Source organism: Sparus aurata, chromosome 22, assembly GCF_900880675.1.
Source record: "Sparus aurata chromosome 22, fSpaAur1.1, whole genome shotgun sequence".
In the NCBI taxonomy this organism is placed as follows: Eukaryota; Metazoa; Chordata; class Actinopteri; order Spariformes; family Sparidae; genus Sparus; species Sparus aurata.
In genome coordinates this window covers 23,860,458-23,879,447 of record NC_044208.1, presented here as the reverse complement: position 1 = coordinate 23,879,447, position 18,990 = coordinate 23,860,458, and the positions used below count along the sequence as shown (strand labels likewise).

General features: G+C 41.7%; 2 protein-coding genes across 2 annotated transcripts; one reads left to right on the top strand and one right to left on the bottom strand.

Annotated features, from left to right (window-relative positions):
- Positions 1 to 1,249: 1,249 nt before the first annotated feature.
- Positions 1,250 to 4,142, top strand: ccn2a (cellular communication network factor 2a). Its single transcript, XM_030405532.1, has 5 exons — positions 1,250 to 1,569; positions 1,776 to 1,992; positions 2,103 to 2,354; positions 2,472 to 2,683; positions 2,802 to 4,142. The coding sequence occupies exons 1-5, from the start codon at positions 1,507 to 1,509 to the stop codon at positions 3,096 to 3,098; spliced, it is 1,041 nt and encodes a 346-aa protein (XP_030261392.1). The 5' UTR covers positions 1,250 to 1,506; the 3' UTR covers positions 3,099 to 4,142.
- Positions 4,143 to 5,810: 1,668 nt separating this feature from the next.
- chga (chromogranin A) lies at positions 5,811 to 16,159 on the bottom strand. The gene is made up of 8 exons (XM_030405530.1): positions 15,850 to 16,159; positions 15,469 to 15,518; positions 14,622 to 14,715; positions 12,056 to 12,124; positions 11,093 to 11,179; positions 9,268 to 9,552; positions 8,115 to 8,545; positions 5,811 to 6,717 (listed from the first exon to the last, which is right to left on the bottom strand). Exons 1-8 carry the CDS (start codon positions 15,893 to 15,895, stop codon positions 6,634 to 6,636), a joined length of 1,146 nt encoding a protein of 381 aa, XP_030261390.1. The 5' UTR covers positions 15,896 to 16,159; the 3' UTR covers positions 5,811 to 6,633.
- Positions 16,160 to 18,990: the final 2,831 nt, after the last annotated feature.

Sequence of the window (18,990 nt, the reverse complement as noted above, 5' to 3'; positions counted from 1 at the left end):
AAAATATATATTTATTTTATTGGCAAGTGAATAAAAAACCTGATAAATACTGAATCTCTTCAGAATAATTAGTCAGCCCACAGTATACAGTATATTCATATATGTGACATATGTATCATTTACTTTTACTTGTACTTTTGACACATTTATTGTCAGAACATTACTTTTTACAGTAAAGTATCCTTATTTGTACTGTTTATACTACTTGTATGGTGACAATTTCTCTGCTTTTACTCACTTTTGACTATAAGGTTACTTTTAAGTTACACTTGATATGATATGATATAATATTAAAAGACTTTGCATGGGAATATTTGTACTATTTTGCTCCTGTTACTTCATTAAAGTATCAAAGTACTTCTCCCATCACTGCTATGTTTAAATGAGTCTGTGTCTGGTGTACAGTAAGATCACAACCTGCAAATCATGTGTGTCACACGACAGGACAGGAGGAAGTATTTTGTGATCAGACTGCTTCTTTCATGCACAACAGATCAAAATGTGTCCATATTGTGTTTTTTTTTAATGCTTATATCTGCAGTTCAGCCGCTGGTGTCAGTGCACAAACACGCCTCTGCACTGTCCCAGATGTAACCACACGAGAACAGAAGCCCGCAGCACTTGCCAAGTGTCTGCGCCAGAAGGAGCACCTTGATAGATAACAAGGTAATGAGTCAAACGAGTTTCCTTTTCCAAACAGCTTGCTGTTAATTTACCAAAGTACAGGCTGTCTGTGCTCCTTTGAAGCCGGAACGCTGTTGTGGGTTTACATTCCTAACCACCAGTCACACTTTAATCAGTTCATTCAATCACTGCATGTTGATGCCTTTTTATGAGTTTCTACCTGTTATCTAACCGTTCCTCTTTCATGTGGAGCTCTTTGTTGTGCCTCCCCTTGTGAACTCTGCTACTTTTTTTTTTTTTTTATCCCCCTTTCTTCTTTTTTTTTAAATTAATATTTATAGGTACCGGCTGTCTGTTTGTGAAGTCAGTCTTCAGGAATTCCCAGTGTGGGGTCCCAGGCCTCTAACCAGACTTAACCTCCCATTCCAGATGAAAGCCGCTCTGAGAGAGACAGTGTTGTTTGGCCGAGCAGCAGAGCCTTGCCTTCAGACAGCAGGAATGTGGGATGTCTGGAGTGGGGGTCAGGAAGCGAGGAAAGAATGCCAAGTATGTCCATGTTTGTCCAGGGCTGGCTCTCCATTCAGCTCTCAGTGACGTGCTCCGAGGGCCAGCGAGTATAAAGGGAGCTCGACTCTGCAGTCAGAACTCAGATCAACTCCTCTACCGAAGCTAAACTCTAGCTTTCACCAAGAAAACGAACGCAAAGGAAGGGAAGAAGGGAAAGACTGTGACCGGAGCAGCAGAGAAACGCTACGAACGAGACAAACGAGATCAACTTGATCAGAAAAAGGTTTCTCCGGCTCGAACTCTGAGACTAAAAGGAAGACTTTCTCAACGAGACTTAAGGAAAAAACGAGAATCTATTTCCACGAGGAAGAAAAGATGTCTGCTGGAATGAAGAAAATGATTTTGCTGCCTTTCCTGTGCATCATGCTCTCATACATGGTAAGTCAGAAAAACATTAATAGAGACTTTTTTTTTTACTGCTCCTTCAGTCTTTAGATATATGGACAAAAAAGCTTTAAGTCTTCACTCTGGTTAGGACATGACATAAGCTCTAACCTTAAGAGACATTGTGTTCTCCACGTGCTGTGCCATTCACTTTGGCAGATGTTTAACCGAGCATGTGTCTGTGTGTGTCCTGTGCTCAGGCTGCGGGTCAGGAGTGCAGCAACCAGTGCTCGTGCCCCTCCACCCCGCCTCAGTGCCCCCCGGGAGTGAGCCTGGTGCTGGACGGCTGCGGCTGCTGCAGGGTGTGTGCCAAGCAGATGGGGGAGCTCTGCACCGAGAGAGACCTCTGCGACCCGCACAAAGGCCTCTACTGTGACTTCGGAGCCCCCATCAACAGACGCATAGGAGTGTGCACAGGTGAGCCACTGACAGTTCATGCTTTTTTTTTCCATCACTGTCACCGCTGCCCACTTAAACGCCCCGAGCGTCCGAACCGGATCGTGACCTTTCCCTCGTTCCCTCCGCAGCTCGAGATGGAGCCACCTGTGTGTTCGGCGGCATGGTGTACAAGAGCGGAGAGTCTTTCCAGAGCAGCTGCAAGTACCAGTGTACCTGCCTGGATGGAGCTGTGGGCTGCGTCCCTCTCTGCTCCATGGACGTGAGGCTGCCCAGCCCCGACTGCCCCATGCCAAGACGGGTGAAGGTGCCAGGGAAGTGCTGCGAGGAGTGGGAGTGCGATTCTCCCTACAGACACAGCTTCATGGGCTCTGCTTTAGCCGGTAAGTTAACCTCCCCCCTCCCTCATCCGTGTCATGACTTTCAAGCACAAGAGACTGTAGTTGCTTTGTTTCTTCAAGGATGGTTTCTAACCCAGTGCTTCCCTCTTGTGTTTACAGCTTACAGAGAGGAGGAGACCTATGGCCCAGATCCCTCCATGATGAGGGAGAACTGCCTGGTTCAGACTACTGAATGGAGTGCTTGCTCTAAGACTTGCGGCCTTGGGATTTCCACCAGGGTCACCAATGATAACCGCGAATGCCGCCTGGAGAAACAGACCCGGTTGTGTATGGTGCGACCATGCGAGTCACAGCTGGAGCAGAGCATCAGGGTGAGTCTTGGCTCCACTGCACAAGCGTTCATGAGCTCATCAAGCACAAAATCAGCTTTGAAAACAGCCAGAGAATGCTTATTAAAGTCGCCTGCATCTCTGTTTTTCCTTCCTGCAGAAAGGAAAGAAGTGCATCCGTACTCCCCGACTCTCCAAGCCCATGAAGTTCGAGATCTCCGGCTGCACCACCACCAAGTCCTACAGGCCAAAGTTCTGCGGCGTGTGCCTGGACGGCCGCTGCTGCACCCCCCACAGAACCACCACCCTGCCCATGGAGTTCAAATGCCCCGACGGACAGGTCATGAAGAAGCACATGATGTTCATCAAGTCCTGCGCCTGCCACCACAACTGCCCCGGGGAGAACGACATCTTCGAGTCCATGTACTACAAGAAGATGATGGGAGACATGGCGTGAGCCACTGAAGGAACGATCGCAGCTTTTGACTTGAAAACAAAACAGAACTCCATCTCATTTTGCAGCTCAGTATATATGTTTATGTTTTTATTTTGTTAATTTCTCATTGTTAAAGTAGTCCAGACGCTTGTCGAAGTGTCTGTGTGTGTTTGTACGGCCGGTGTACATCGGCCACATAGACTCAGACAGAGGGTTGCATAGCAGCTCCGAGAGATTCCTGCACTATAACTTCTATTTTTGACGAACCTACTGTCAGGTTTCCGCCCATCCCCCCCCCCCCCCAAATCCCCTTTTACAGACCCGTCCATTTTACTGTACGCATTTCTATACTTATCTAAACCATGACCTCCTCTTTAATGAGGTGTCTAATGACTCCCCCCCCCTCTGAACCCCACCCTCCGAGCCCCAGACCAGACCTGCAAACTCTAAAGCAGCTGTAGATGGAGCACGCAGACCACAGCATGCCAGTGTTCCCCCGTCCAAACAGGTCTGAATGTGTCCTTGTGTGTGTGTGTGAGTGTGTGTGTGTGTGTGTGTGTGAATGTCGGCCTTGTCTACGCTGTTCACTCTGCTCCAAGAGTAGAGGAAAGGTCAGAGTTTCCGCCCAGCATGTGGATGAGAAAGCAGGCAGCGTGCTGAGTTTAGGGTTAGATATGGAACACAGTGGGCTTTGCCACGGCACTGAGAAGATTAAAAAAAAAAAAAGAGAGAGAAGAAGAAGAAGAAGTTGACTATTACTGATTCAGGTCAGAAGGAAGAAACCAAGTGTCTATAGGAACAAAGTCTATTTTGTACAAAAATAGAAGAAAAGACTGGAAGAATTGTAATTTCATTCCTTTTTTTTATTGTTGATCTGTATATTGTGTATATATTTGTACAGTTTAAGTTAATTTAAAAGCCAAATTTGTTCTGTGCTTTGAAATGTATCCATAGTGTATTTTTTGTCGACAGTATTTTTTACTATTTTATTGAGAAGTGTGACAAAAGTGTTACATGTTTCACTTTGTAGCTGGAAAATAAAAATGTTATATTTTTTTATACAAACACGAGTTTCTCCAAGTGTTTCTGTTTTGCTCTCGACCTCCAGCTACACCCAACACCTATATAAGCATATCACACAAACACAGGTGTTTTGTTATCTGCGTAACTGGATCATGATTTATTCATGTTCTGACACCTCAGACCGCGCAGGTATTAATAAATTATGAACGCAAATATCACTCACAGCCGGAAACCGATCAGTCACTACGTCAGCCGAAGTGAATAAAATGAGGAAATGGGTCAAACATGGAGGAGTTGCCTTCACGATGCAGTGAATTAAAACAAATAGAACTTTTATGATTGCTGATCTGCAGCAGTGGATGTGAATACTGGCAGTTTTATTCCCAACTCAGGAGCAACATATGAACTTTACTTGTATTTCTTCTTCCACTTCCCACGCAGCTTTAAGTGCTTCAGCATCATTCTCTGTAATGGCCTCTTAAGTAAATGAAGATGTTTAAAAATGTATGAGTTAATATACAGCAAACATAATAAAGTACAGAACTGTTGGCTGTTCACCAAACGACTGCAGCTCCCTATTGAATTATTAGCTCCACTGAGAGATGGCATGTCAAATACACATTATGCATTATTTGACTGTGTTGCCCTTTAAACATCTCTCCTGTGGACAGCACTCACCTTTGGAAATGGGAGGCTGAGGCAGTCTAATGTCGCCACCTGGTGCCCTTCTCCCCTCATTATGAATTTTTTATAACATCTGCAGCTTGTTCTGACGTCCATGTGCATAAATCTTCAAATGAGGAGATCTTCATCCACAGTTGTGACTTCTGGTTGAACAGCGTTTTGTTGCGACGCAGAAAGTTCTGAATACAAAATGTGTAATAAGTGTCGTAACCAGTGTTTTGCAGAAGAAATGAAAACCTGGATGTTCTTCATCTTCTTCTTCTTTGTCAACTTTAAAATGTAATTTGACCGTTTTCCTATTTAAAGTTACAGTTTAATTAGAGAAAAAACACTTTAAAATAACAGCGACTTCTAGCAATGCTTACTTTATCATGCAGAGAAAAACTTCATACATTTTTAAAATTCTCTGCTGGTATCCAGGCGTTTTTAAGGCTCTCTGTATTTGCATATATTGGTAAAACATCTCCAGACACAGATCCTCTTAAACAGATTCCGCTTCCAGCTGTGCCTGCAGCTGCTGTATCGGTTTAAGCCGCCGGAGAAAGCAGAACTTTTTTGCATTTTCAGTTTCTTCTCTGCACACGTTCTATTTTCGTCTCCTTTCAAAAACACCACATTTGTATTATTCAAATCCACTCTGGCTCTTTCCTCGTAATAGTAGCAACTAAGGAATAAAGTAATGCCGATGCCAGCACTAAGGGTTAAAAATGTTCTGTAGAAACAGCTTGTGTGTCAGAGGGATGATTCATATTCTCAGCTCCTTCGCCCACAAACACAACCAAGTTGAGACTGCAGCTACGGTACAGTGTGAATTAATGTCAGAGTACAGTGTGAAGCTGGGTTACCTATGGACTGTGAAAGTAAAGATAAGGTAGGTGAATATACCACGCAGCAGTCAATGAATCCTCACTCTTGTAATTGTCTTGTCTTCACCAGTTTGGGTAAATCAGCTGCTCATGTTCATGCAGTGAGATGCCACGTGATGAAAAGTGATGCGAAAATCATTCGTACCAGTTAAACAGTCCGTTATGTTTGTTAGTAGTATGAGTTTATTGCATTAATTACCTTCAGGGGCATCAAAAGGATTTACTAAAACATCGATTTCCAGATAAACTCAATTCAATTTATTGTTTTGGTGTGGTTTTTTTTAAATACATAAATTAAGTACAGTTGAAGATAACAATCCAGACATTGATCTGCTAAAAATGTTCAATTATTGCCTTGGCTCGACTGAATCTAGAATAAATTAAGCGCCTGTCTTCGTCTTCAGTATCCCCGAAAGAGCTTTTTGTACAATGTTTACATGCCGTACTTACTGTACAACCTCACCGCGATGTTGTGTGTCTGTGTGTGCGTGCACCTGCTCTCAACCTTTCACGCAAATCAGTGTTAAAATCGTTAAGAAAAGCAGGCGGGATACATTTGCAGAAAGAGAGAGATGATTGTCAGAGGAAATTTCAGGAAAACAAAGCCGTCAGCCTTCACTGACAGAGACACTTTTATCATCGGAGCCTTTTTTTCTGTGTGTGTTCTCGCTATCGTACGCGTGTGTTTGGATGCACAGAACTTTGTGCATCCGTATGGTAGCTGCATCTACTGAATGCTAATCTATGTGAGGGACAGGATGTCACAAGGGAGGCTGCGGCAGCGTGGTGCAAAAGAGTGGAGGGGGGGGGGAAATCCTCCGGGAGAAAAGAGATAGCGAAAGATTAAATCTTGTCACATATTCACACGCTCTATCTGTGGAAACCAGGCAGCTGGTAAAGCGGAGGAGTACGAGGAGGAAGAGGAGGTTGCCGTGTCAACTTTTTTACCAACGTCTCTCTCTCTCTCTGTCTCTCTCTCTCTTTCAGCCTCGCCGCAGCTCATGGAGTTTCTGGGCAACGTTTTCCAGCTCCGACTCGATGGCTGCCAGGCTCTCAATCTCCGGCTCCTGCAGACATAATGAGATGACAGCACAATGCTTACTGTAGAGTGCAAACAATCATTTATACATGCAGGCTTTTTCATGCATAGCAGCTCTGAAAATATGCTGACACAATTTGCCCCTCACGCGTTGCAAGGGCACATTACATCCAGAATCACCTACTTTGGCCTTGCTGATAGAACATAAGCTACGATTTTTTGGCCATCATGGCTATCGCAGTGTGAACGGTCTCCTTTTGCAAAACGTTGCCAAGCAGCAGCTGCACCGTTTTGTATCTTGATGGGATTTGGAGCAGGGGAAAGGAATCCTTTTTCATTACTTTACACAGTGAAACACAGAAAGCTACCTCAGTTTTCTTTTTACCTTGAGCGAACAAGCTAGAGAGCATAGCACCACTGTTAAAAGTTTGTCTTGTTGAGTGGAAAATGACATCATGCTTGAAGTCATTATTTAAAGGAATAGTTTAACACATCTTGGAAAATAATGCATTTGTTTGCTTTCTTGTCAAGAGTTAGATGAGAACAGTGACACTACTCTCGTATGCGTAGGCTACGCTAAATATGAAGCCAGGGCCAGCAGCCAGTTAGCCTCGCAGCCAGTTAGCTTTGCCTAGTATAAAGACTTAAAACAGGGGTAAACAGCTAACCTAGCTCTGTCCGAAATCCCCCTATTAACACAGTTAAGGCTGAACAATTAGCATGTTACATCTAGTTTGTTTATCTGCAGAAAAACAAACAACAAAAAATGAATTGTACGACCAACAATTAGCATTTTTACAAGTGTACCAGATAGGATAATGTGTTGCTTTTCATTTGTGAGCTTTTGAAGTAACATAGTGACAAGTAGGATTTGTTTTACTATGTCAGCTTTTTTCCCTTGTTCTCCGTCTTTATGCTAAGCTAAGCTAACCCACTGCTCACTTACGCTTCAGATTGAGCATGCTATCAATCTTGTCCTCTACTATCAAATATACCGGTAAAGGTATCTTATTTTCACCTGAATACTGTGACTCAGCTCTCCTTACAATTTCACCCAGTGGCCACTTGTTGTATTGCAGGTAAAAATTCCTCTAAGACCAAAAAAATAAATATATTAACTAGCATTGAAAAATAATGTTAACAAGCCATCTTGAGCTACAAAGGTTTTGGAACTTTCCTTGAGCCAAGAAAAACTCATTGAAAATCTGTGATGTCATCAGGACGTTAACTCTATGGGGCCAGTGGGAGTGCATATTCAGCAGGCCACATAACCAAGAGGTGAACCTAATGGCTTGAAAACAGGTGCCATGTTTCTGTGCTGTTTGATGTTGTATTATATAACTTATTTCCCAAATTACTATACAATCCTCAGCTGCTTGACAATGTTACAAAACTTGCTGGGAGATGAAGGGATGGACAGCGCACCTCTGACTTCCGGCTGGCGCTCCCCTCTTCCTCCAGCGCCCTCCTCTCCTCCGGTCCCCTCTTGGCGATCATCTGCAGCTCCTTCTCTTCTGGACTCCTCTGCACAACTCTTTTCTTCTTCTCCTCCTCCCCTTCCTCCGGGACCTCCTTTGAGTGATGTGGCACTTCCTGCTGGCCGTCGAGCTCCTGCGCCTCCTTTCCGACTGCTTTCCTCTTCAGTGGCAGCGCCTTGCCCCTCTTGGTCCATCGCTTTAGGCTCTCCCTGCTCCCTCTCTTGGTCTCCCCTTCATCCTCCTCTTCCTCTGGTTTCTCCTCTTGTTTATGTGGGAAAAATGAAGATCTCTTGTCCTTCACCTCATCGTCTTCTTCAACCAGCTTCTTCTCTTTTGGTTTGGTTCTGGGCACATCTCTGGTTTCACTGGATCCAGACGCTGGGGAAAAGACAAACAAAGAATGAGATCAATTTTTTTTTTTTCTGTTTGAACCAAGACACCTCTAAGAGACTCCGGGCAGAGCACTCTCCACATCAGCAAGACCCCACTTCTTATAATGAAATATTTCGTGCCAGCTGGCAGCTTTGCCTATAGTACTGCTAGCTGTGCTTTATGGGACTTAACAGCATGACTGGAGCAATGAGACGACTTGGCTGAAGCTCCCTTTTGTAGAATCGGTATGAATATTTTATCATATTTATAGGGAGAAAAAAAAAAACCTCTGTTAAAGACATGGAGACATAAAAAAGCAAAATCTTGATTGCAGTCTTGATCTGAAGATGGAGAACATAGCGGATGATTCCGGCTGTTACCATGAGCCGGAGCTCATTTGAATTCCAGGACATGGAGACGTTTAATCATTTCTTTTTGGCTTACTGTCGATATGCTGTTGGCCCCGCTCCCCCATTGGGGGGGCTGAATTTCATCATGTAGATGGAAGCACTTCCATCAATCACTCAGTTCTGTGGTGGCAGGCGGTTGCATATAAAAGGCAGTTGATTTTGTGCACTCTCGCTATCAAAAGATTCTGCAGTCTGCCTTTGATCAACTTTATTCTTTGTTCAGGAGCTTTATGTGTGAATAAACATGTTTTTTTTTCGCTTTTTGCATTTATGATTGTGACAACAGACAGGCATAGGTAAAGAAAGAGAATGTCTTACCTTTCTTATTCTCCACACTTTCCTCTGAATTGACTCTCTTCTCCTCCTCCTCCTCCTCCTCCTCCTCCTCCTCCTTCTCCCTCTTCTCAGCCTCAGAGATGTGACTCCCCGGCCTCTCTTCGTCTTCCCTCTTCACCTCTTCAGCGATGTTGTCGTCCTCCGGTGACTCTTCATCCCCCAGGCTCTCATCCTTTTCTTCCTCTCCGTCTACATTTCCTGTTATCCTCTTCTGGGAAAGGATGGATCTTTCACCGGGGCCTCCTAAAGCCTCCAACATGGATCGATCTGACAGAAGGGAGGGGCAGGAATTTAATTTACTAGAAGACATTGATTTTCGCGTGATGTTAAAAGCGGGCGCTTACACAAAAAGCAGGACAGTTTATTACCAGGGTCACTTTGTGTCAGATTATCTGATTATGCTTGATGGAGTGAGTTAGAATATGTCAGATTTTTACGTGACAACAATTAAATTGTGCATCACATGATGCTTAACTATGTCCAACATCACAGGGACTTGTTAGGACCCATATTTGTGTCCAGTTCTTCATTGAATTTATATTTTGATTTGATAAATACCAAATAACTGACGGTTCCAGCTGTTTTCTCTGCTTTGTATCAGTTCAATATTTCAGCTTTGGCCCTTTTTTTAGATTGAACTATTAAAACAGGAAATATTTGACAGATTAATCAATAAAGGAAAAACCTTTATAAATAATAGCAGGCCTGACATTTTGTGAATTGTTGGCTATAATCAATGGCCTTTGAATCAATGAACGACCTCTATTAGCATGACACACAAAAGTATACCTGGCATCAACTTAAAAAGTCATGTTATATAATTATATTGCGATACTAAAGTAATTCAGACCATGTCATATATCATAATGATCATCTTAAAGATTTTACTGCATTCACAGCATATGTAAAATGTTCAGCCCAGTCACCAGGTAGGAAATATTGCCATTTAATGTTTCAGCAAAGCAAAGATACGTTCACATTTGTACATGTCTCAGGTGCCATTACATGTTTATCACCAAACTTTCGTATCGGGAGGTGAAGGTGGATGAAGGTGACCGCCAACATTTCTAAGTGTGACACCACTGGCTAATTTTAAGGAGATTTCTCCACATTGCTGCAGTGAAATGTAACCAAATATGTACCTGTGATAGACTCAGGCATCAGGAAGAAGATGCAAAGACATCGATGAACTAACGTATGAAGGAATTGATTTGACGCAAGGTCAAAGGTCAGGTCTCCCAACAACACAATACATTTTTTTTAGGAGGTCAGGAAATCTCCAGCTGTGTTTGTGGCGACCAAAACAGGTATTTAACACCAAAACATGATGTTTTCCAAACCCTTATTGAGCGGATTTTGTGCCCAAACCTAACCGGACCTTGAGCACAGTGCTGTTTTGCAGAGAGCTACATTGCCAACAACTATTCTGGCCACTCAGGCCGGCAGTCAGAGAACATACACTGGGTCAAGGTTGGTGGATACGACTTATTTCATATAATTTTTCGTCATCACTTTACTCGCTCTTGCGTTGCTACTCGCCCTCTCTGTGTTCTCTGCAGGGAATCTGGCACTGACTCTAAAAAAGTCCAGGTGATGAAGGAGCACAGAGAGCATCAGCAGAGTTTAAAAATCACCTCAGCATATCTCCTCTGTTTGCTGACAACATAAAAATGAGAAATAATGGAAGTGATACATCATTTTGACAGCTGGCGCATTAAAAAAAAGAAAAGTTGATCAGATGTTACTCAAACTGGAACTGGACTTGAAAGTTGTGGAAATGGGATAATATCTCTCACGCAGAACTCACCAGGAACATCGGCCGCAGTCCGAGGAGTTTGAGTCGTCGGGTCAGTTGAACCAGCGTCTCTCTGCAGGTGAGCTCTCTCTTGACCACCTAAAGTAAAATGAATATACAAAGCTTTATGTCTTTGCTATCTTTCTCGTCTTCATAAAAAACATCACAAGCTGATCGCTGTGTTGGTGTTTCTGGAACATCATCGTTAATGTAGCTCCAGGACCGTCGCTGAAACTGACCGATCATGTTTTAAATGTCATAGCTTAGCAACCGAGGGGAAAAGACTAGAAAAATGTGCATATGGGAGAAGTTATCCTTAAAAACACGTTTGATGTTGTGAAAGGGTCTATTTGAATCCAAACCAGGTACCTAACCCCTAACCCAAACCAAACCAAGTATCGTTAGTCTCCTGAACCTAACAAAGTAGTTTTGTCTCCTAAACCTAAACAAATGTTTATGTTGCCTAAACCCAACCAAATATTGTTGGTCTCCTAAACCTTACCAAATACTTACTCTGCCTAAACCTAACCACACATTTTTAGTCTCCTAAACCTAACTTAATATTTATATTGCCTAAACCAAACCAAATATTCTTGTTGCCTAAACCAAACCAAACCAAATATTCTTGTTGCCTAAACCTAACCAAATATTTTTGGTCTCCTGAACCTGACAAAGTAGGTTTGTTGCCTTAACAGAAAATAATAAGTGAACTTACTCTCAACATAGTTATTCAACAGAATAATAATACATTCCAGTCACGAACCCGATGTCTCCTGAGTGAGAATCTTCATCAACAGCTCGCTCCAGAGACAGTGTTCATCTCTGTTTTGTAATTCAAAATGACAGTCCTGCAGCAACAATAAGTATGCCGTTCTAGGAACACCACCGACAACAACGGCGATATCAGATCCACCATTACATAAACGTAAAGAGGCGCCCAAAACAGACAACAACCGTGTTTGATCTGTGACTCACCTTTAACAGCGATCTCCTGCAGCTCCTTCAGAAAGTTGTGATGGCGGAGGATAGAAACAAGCCTGTCATCTGCGTAACACAAACACACATAAACATGCACGGGGGGGGAACTGGTTAAATACCTCGCTCAAGACGAGAAAAGAGCAAGACACAAAAAGGCGACGGCAATAATGAGATCCTGCAGGAGGTAAAACACAGGTACACGTCTTTCCCCTTCACTTTTTCACGGGGCTCAGCAGTTTGTTTCAGCGGTTCGTCGGAGTTAATTGCCCCGAAATTTACTGCTTTCAAAGCAAGAGCACAATTAATCATTTGGCCCGCGGAAGCTCCCCCAGTGAATTACAGCAGCAGTGAGCACTGGACTTTCTGCTGACCCATAAATGGCACTGCATACTGTACAGCAGCAAGCACAAAAAAAAAGACAGCTGCTGTACAGAGCTCTCATATCAGTCTGTGATCTTTCCTCTATTCTTGCCTTTCTCTCTTCATGACTTTGACTCCCCCCCTGTTCTCCCCCCCTCTCTCTCTCTCCCTCCATCTCTCTGGTGGTGTTCAGTTTCTCTCTCGGTAACAAACACTCGGCGAGTAGTGCTCCCATTGATTTTTTTTTTTTAACAACGAGGACAGCATCAAGGTAATACGCCGGCTATGTAACCGAATAGTCTTCACCGGGTGATAGTGACCCGGCTGTATATAACCCATCAGGATTCTACCCAGCAGCCATTGCAGCAAATCCATTAACCTTATGATGTTGGCATCATGCTCTTGATGGGGGAAAAAAAAGGAGAGCACGTATTTGTTCTCTGAGCGTTTTTCCAGCGAGGGTTGTTTTTTTTTTAAGAGCATGATGGTGATGAATATGGAGCAAAGCTGAGGCTGCAGAAAACTAATTGCACATTTAGAGTCCATGTTACATTAAAAAGGATTTGCTTTATTGAATCTTTATATGCTTTGCCGTGTTTTTACTATACAAACGAGAGCCTGGGACAGGATGCGAAAAATAAAACATTATACTTAGATTAAACCTACGAGGGGTTTTATAAGAAAGTGTTTCTGCAGTTTGTTTAAGATGTTTGGACATTGAGGGGAATAAATCAAAGAGGACGACATCATTAAGTCAAACATTTGCATTAAACATTATTTGAATGTAAGAACCAGAGGTGATACGCGGGGAACTATTCATACATTATCAATGTTGTGATTAAAGACTAAAGACCGGCTGGAGTTTTGTTCATCTTCTCACTGTAATATCGTTTAAATGTTTTCTTTCATTGGTCTTTAAGTGATACAATTTCATACTTAAAACTGAGTCATGTGGCCAAAACGGGCCATTGCCTAAGAAGTAAATGAGTATAATTGAAAGCTTATTAAACTTAATAATAAGTGTCATAAATAAATGGTAAATTTATAGTTGATTAAACTTTAGTTAATAGCTATTTCATTAAAAACAAACACTGAAATGTAACTGTAAAGGTATATAAACATTAGATACAACTTTACAATTGCCATCCACAGATTATTTATAGATAGTACACAGTGTTTATTAACCATTTACAAGATATTACAAACCTTAGTTGCGACTTTACAATAATAAACAACTGTTTAGTATATTTTATATAAAGCATTTAATTGGGTGTTAACAGTGAATTAGCTGTTAACATAAGTTTTATGAACTATAAATCTACATTTATTGATGATGTTTTTGTTAAAAAAAAGTGCTACTAAAAGACTGATGGGAGAATACATTGAAAAGATTTATCTTTATCTGAAGGTAGATTATCACCCATTTTTTTGTCAAAGTGTCAAAAAAACCTGTTTTATTTTGTTATATCTTATTGCATAATTCACAATAAACACACTGATCATTGATAATTTCACATCTAAGTCAGTCAGTTAGTCAGTCACCATCTACTCAACCCCCTGCTGATGGAAATCTGCAATATTTATATATAAAGATAAAGAAAAATTATATATAAATAAAACATGCACACCATCAGTGCATAAGATTTTCCGACAGGGTGCACGCTATCGCTTTTAGCTCAGCAGCTACAACGAAGATTGAAATTGCTGTCTAGCTGCATGGAGCCATTTTATATTAGTTTATTCTTCAGTTGTTGTTTTTAAAACGAGTCCCCATCCACTTCAGTTGTTAAGGAGAACGCTGCAACGCTGCTTTGCTGTGAAGCTCTATTAACATTTTGTGGACTGTGAAACTTCCCCTGATGTTTCATCAGCACAAAGGCGAGTAGATAATGACTGAGTTGTCATTTTTTTGTGAACTTATCCTTTAAGTGGTACCTGTAGTTTGTGTATTTGTATAAAGGCTCATTTAGGGACGGGCTATAAATGCTTTGGTATGTGGCGGCGGTCCACGTTTTAAACTTGTCCCTAAATATAAAATAGATACCATAAATATTCTATGAAGGCATTAACAGTTGAACTCAAAATGATGCAAACATGATCACATTTGAAATATCTGTAGAGATTTAACCCTCAGCTGATCTCCCTCAGCTGATCTCCCTCAGCTGATCTCCCTCAGCTGATCTCCCTCAGGTGAAGGTCTTACCTGTCTTCAGTGTGACCAGACACTCCTGACTGACAGGTACGGGGTGGGGCCTCGACAGCACATCTGCCAACGCCTCCACGATGCATTTCATCACCTGCAGAGGCAGAAATGTTCACGAGATGAGTCAAAAAACCTTTTTTGCTGCCACATTCTCACATGAACCAGATCATCACAAATGAGTTGATGAGTCAGTAATTCTACTGTCAGCTCAGATTCTTCCAGGATCCGACGGAATAAATCCACACGGCTTTCCTTTCTCTTTGACTGCAGCTCTTGCAGTTAATTCAAAGACGTTTAAAAAAAAAAAAAAAAACCCTCAGATGGGAGATCAGAATCATCTCAACTCCCATTGTGCTTTTCGATGCTGAGCCAATCCCACATGCCTGATGATTTTTAAATCGCTTTTTTTCTTTTTCCCATCAGCCTGCCAGTTCTCTCCCTCTCTCTCTCTGATTGCTCGGCCCCAGAGCGTCCACCTTTACAGTCTCATCTCTCCAAACCCTATTCTAGAAACTACCTCTGTCCCTCTCTCTCTCTGCCTCCATCAAGATGTGAAATGGATCCAGCAACACCAAATCATGGAGGTCAAGGCATCTCCATTGCTCTCAGAATGGTATCTATTGATTTGGACAAGGTCACAGCGAGATTGTCCCCCAGTTAGAGGAGGCACTTGAGTGAGTTAACCTGCTTGTGTTAAGCATTCAGAGTCTGCCAAGTAGAAAAGGAGTAAGAAGCACCGACCGTCTGGGGATTTTAAAAAACATTTTTTTACAACGTCAGTGCATAAAACAGTTTGTTGAACTGAATACAAAATAACACGATGAGGTAGTCTTGTTTTTTTTTTTACCTTTACGTCCTCATTCTCCAGCTGACTCGGAGTCAGTGGCAATGACAGAACTGCAAGACAAAAAAAGAAGAAAAAACATGAATCATCACATCATTATCTGCTGGTTTCTCCCTCTGTTCCTTGAAGCTCTCCTGTTGTTTCTCACTGTCGGTCTGGTTTCAGTAACAAGGGACTGGATGTGCCAAAGGTGCAGGTGAATCCACTCCATCCTTCCTCCCCCCCCTGCAAGTAAAGGACGTGTGCGTCGCTGTCCTTGGTGCTGAAACACCGGCAGTCACATCTCTTACTGCAGCTCTCTCTTTCTCTCTTTCTCCCACCAGAACCATCTCATCAGGTATAACTTCCCTGTCATCCCCCCCCCCTCCCCAGCCCCCTACTTACCGCAGCTGGACAGGATCGCCAGCACCAGCAGTCCTCTCCCGATCATGTCGTTTTTGGAGACGAGGCGCACGGAGCTCTCCAGGAATAGACAAGAAAAAATTAGCGAAGCTTCAATCAGAAGGTTTTTTTGTTTTTTGTTTAGATTTGGAGACAGTCGGTGAGGGGGGGTTCACGGACGCATTCTGAACAAAACTTAGCCGCCTTTTTTCTGTATTTCTGGAGAGCTGGATCTTCACACCACAGCGTCGGTATCCCCCTCGCAGCCTCCTGCGCTCTCCGGTCTCTCCACCGACAGCTCACCGCGACAGCACCCGCTTTTATAGGCCGGTGTGCGAGGGAGGAAGTGACATCATCCCGGGGACTAATTATTACTATACCTGATCGTACCTCTCGTGGTTGTCAGGGGGCGTGCACATGTTGTGGAGCACATCACAGTGATGGGCGAGGATTTTAATGTTTTATGTACTTATATACAAGTTCAGACCTGGCAACCACTTCCATTAAAGGTCTATTCTGCAGTAACCTCGCTGATAAAAACTAAATCATATATGTGCATGACTGGAAAGTGTCTTAATCAGAAGTCTTTGTCTCCATTGTGTTGTGGACAAAGCAGCATCGTCAGGCTGTGTTTGCTGATCATGTCTCCTGCCTCCCCGGATGTGTTGCTAGGTGACAGCTTATTGAAAATGACTGCTGTCATGGCCGCCACTGTGCCTTGCTCTGATCATGTGGACAGGTGGCCCTTTTTTTCTCATTGCATAAGCCGTGACAATGCAGCATTCACCCTTCTTATCAGAGACAGGATGGGGATCAAAATGTAATTTCACGTATGACATATTAAACAGGGTTTGGTGACAGAAATGTCACAAGTATAGATAAGAATTAAGTACTTTTCCCCTCATGTCTAATTCAGTGAGCTCCACAGGCGTGCATATTTTGAAAGACTAACATTTTAGAAGTTTAGATTAAAGGATGACTTCACCCAAAAATTCATATTTAGTCATTTTCTGCGACCTGATTCCGTTGCATATAAATAAAAGTATGAAATAAGTGTCATATGTGTTTTTTACTGTAATGTGTGGCCTGATGCAGCAGTTCCCTCAATCCAAGACAAGCTTCTCCCACAGGGGACCATAAAGTAACCTTAACTATAATTAATATTATCTAACTGATGATACATAAAATGTTAACTTATCATATGAATAGCCATTATTTCATTTATAAGAGGTGAACAACAAGGTTTCATGATAGATACTACATAAATGTATGCATTACTTCGCCGGGTTTCGTAGCCTAAGAATGAGTTTTAAAGGATAAGTTCACCCTGAAATTGAAAACATGAAATTACAGCATTCTCCAGAACAGCTTAAGTAGATGGGGACTTGTTTTGTACAGTAAAAGTTGTAAAATGTGTAAAAGTCCAGTGTAATCCAAGTCTCTGAAAGCCCTGAGATGTCAACTTCAGTTGAAAAGTCGTTATCTTAAACCCTAGAAACCTTTAAATGGGGTATAGAAATAACTTTATAGATAAAGTGACAATTTTGCCTTTAAGGAAGAATGTAAATAAAGTTTTTTCAAATCAATTTTGGATCACTCTTGTGTTTGTTCAGTTGTCTTTACAACATGTCACCATCTACATCCTTTAAAACTCATCCTAAGGCTACAAAACATGGTAAAAATCTAAATATAATACAATAAAACCAAAGTAATACATTAATTGATGTAGGATGTATCATAACTTATTGTTGCTCACCAATAATACATGATCAAATAATTATAAAACACATACACAATAACTACATACTTTTATTCATAAGGGAACGAACCTGGTGGAATCCAGTTCAAAAGCCGGTGATCAAACTCTCCGACAGCCACTTGCACCTGATGTCATATGAGGGATCGACAATGTTGGTCTGTCTGTCCACCATTTTGGCTCAGGCTGAACATCAACACCTATAGGACGCTTTAGCATGACACGTTCATTAGCTTCCTTTCATGGTCCCCAGAGGATGAAGTGACGGAAAAAGACAGAGTATTGATGTTCTGTCAGGGATCTTATTGTGGATTGTCAATACCAGTAATGATTCTTTAGAGCGCTGGGTCATACATCTATATATGGTTTAAGGGCTGACACTAAATACGTTAACGACATGAACGATTACATAGTAAAGTGCTTAAATTAATTAATAATTGTATCGACAAAGCTCAAATAAATGGGTAAATAAGTAATTGTCAGTTAATGCTTTTTTGTCACCACAAATAAATAAATCACAAATAAATGAGACATCAAATATAGAAATGTTTCATTTATTTGTGCATTTATTTATTTATATTTATATATTCATTCATTCTTATATTAATTTATTTACTTTATATCAATGTTTGCATCAAAAATGCCCTTTTCTGGATTCCAAAAAACAATTTAATTCTTTATTGTAGTTAAATAAATCAGCATACAAAGCATCTTAATGTTAGCAATCATTACTGGATGATACTACATTACATTATTTTATCATTCTGTATCAGTCACGCATGTGTTTTAGGAAAGTAATGTAAAGAGTTACAGAATCGCCTTGAGGTTTTTGATTAAAAGTCCTTGAACATGATTTAATGTTTACACTTTCATTACACGAAGGTATTTCTATGTATTAGTATTCATTGCATATATAACTAACCCCATATGGAAAATCCTAACATTGTTTGCTTTTACATGATGTACATGAGTCCCAGATGGTCGTGTTCTCTTTGTTAACGACGTATCGCTTAAAAAAAACGTTAGACAAAGATGTTTTCCGAGGTGCGGCTCCGACTGTTTGCTGTTTTCAAATTTCCTCCTGCACCGTCCGCTGCACTCCCAAAGATCTCATTAGGCTTTCAGAGACAATAAAGGCCTGTTTACGTCACCCATATTCATCCTGCATGAACCGGCCACGAGCTTTTGTTTAAACATGACGAGGGTTTTTTTTTTTCTTTGAATGCAATAATAAGGTCAATATGAAATCCAGGCAGCTACGAGGACTGCTTGAAATTCAGCCCACAGAGTAAAAAGTAGAGAATGGGGCCACAGGAATGATAGATTTTAGTCAGTAAAGTACATTCAGGGTGACAACAAATAGAAAATCTTCTCTGTTTACTCATGTC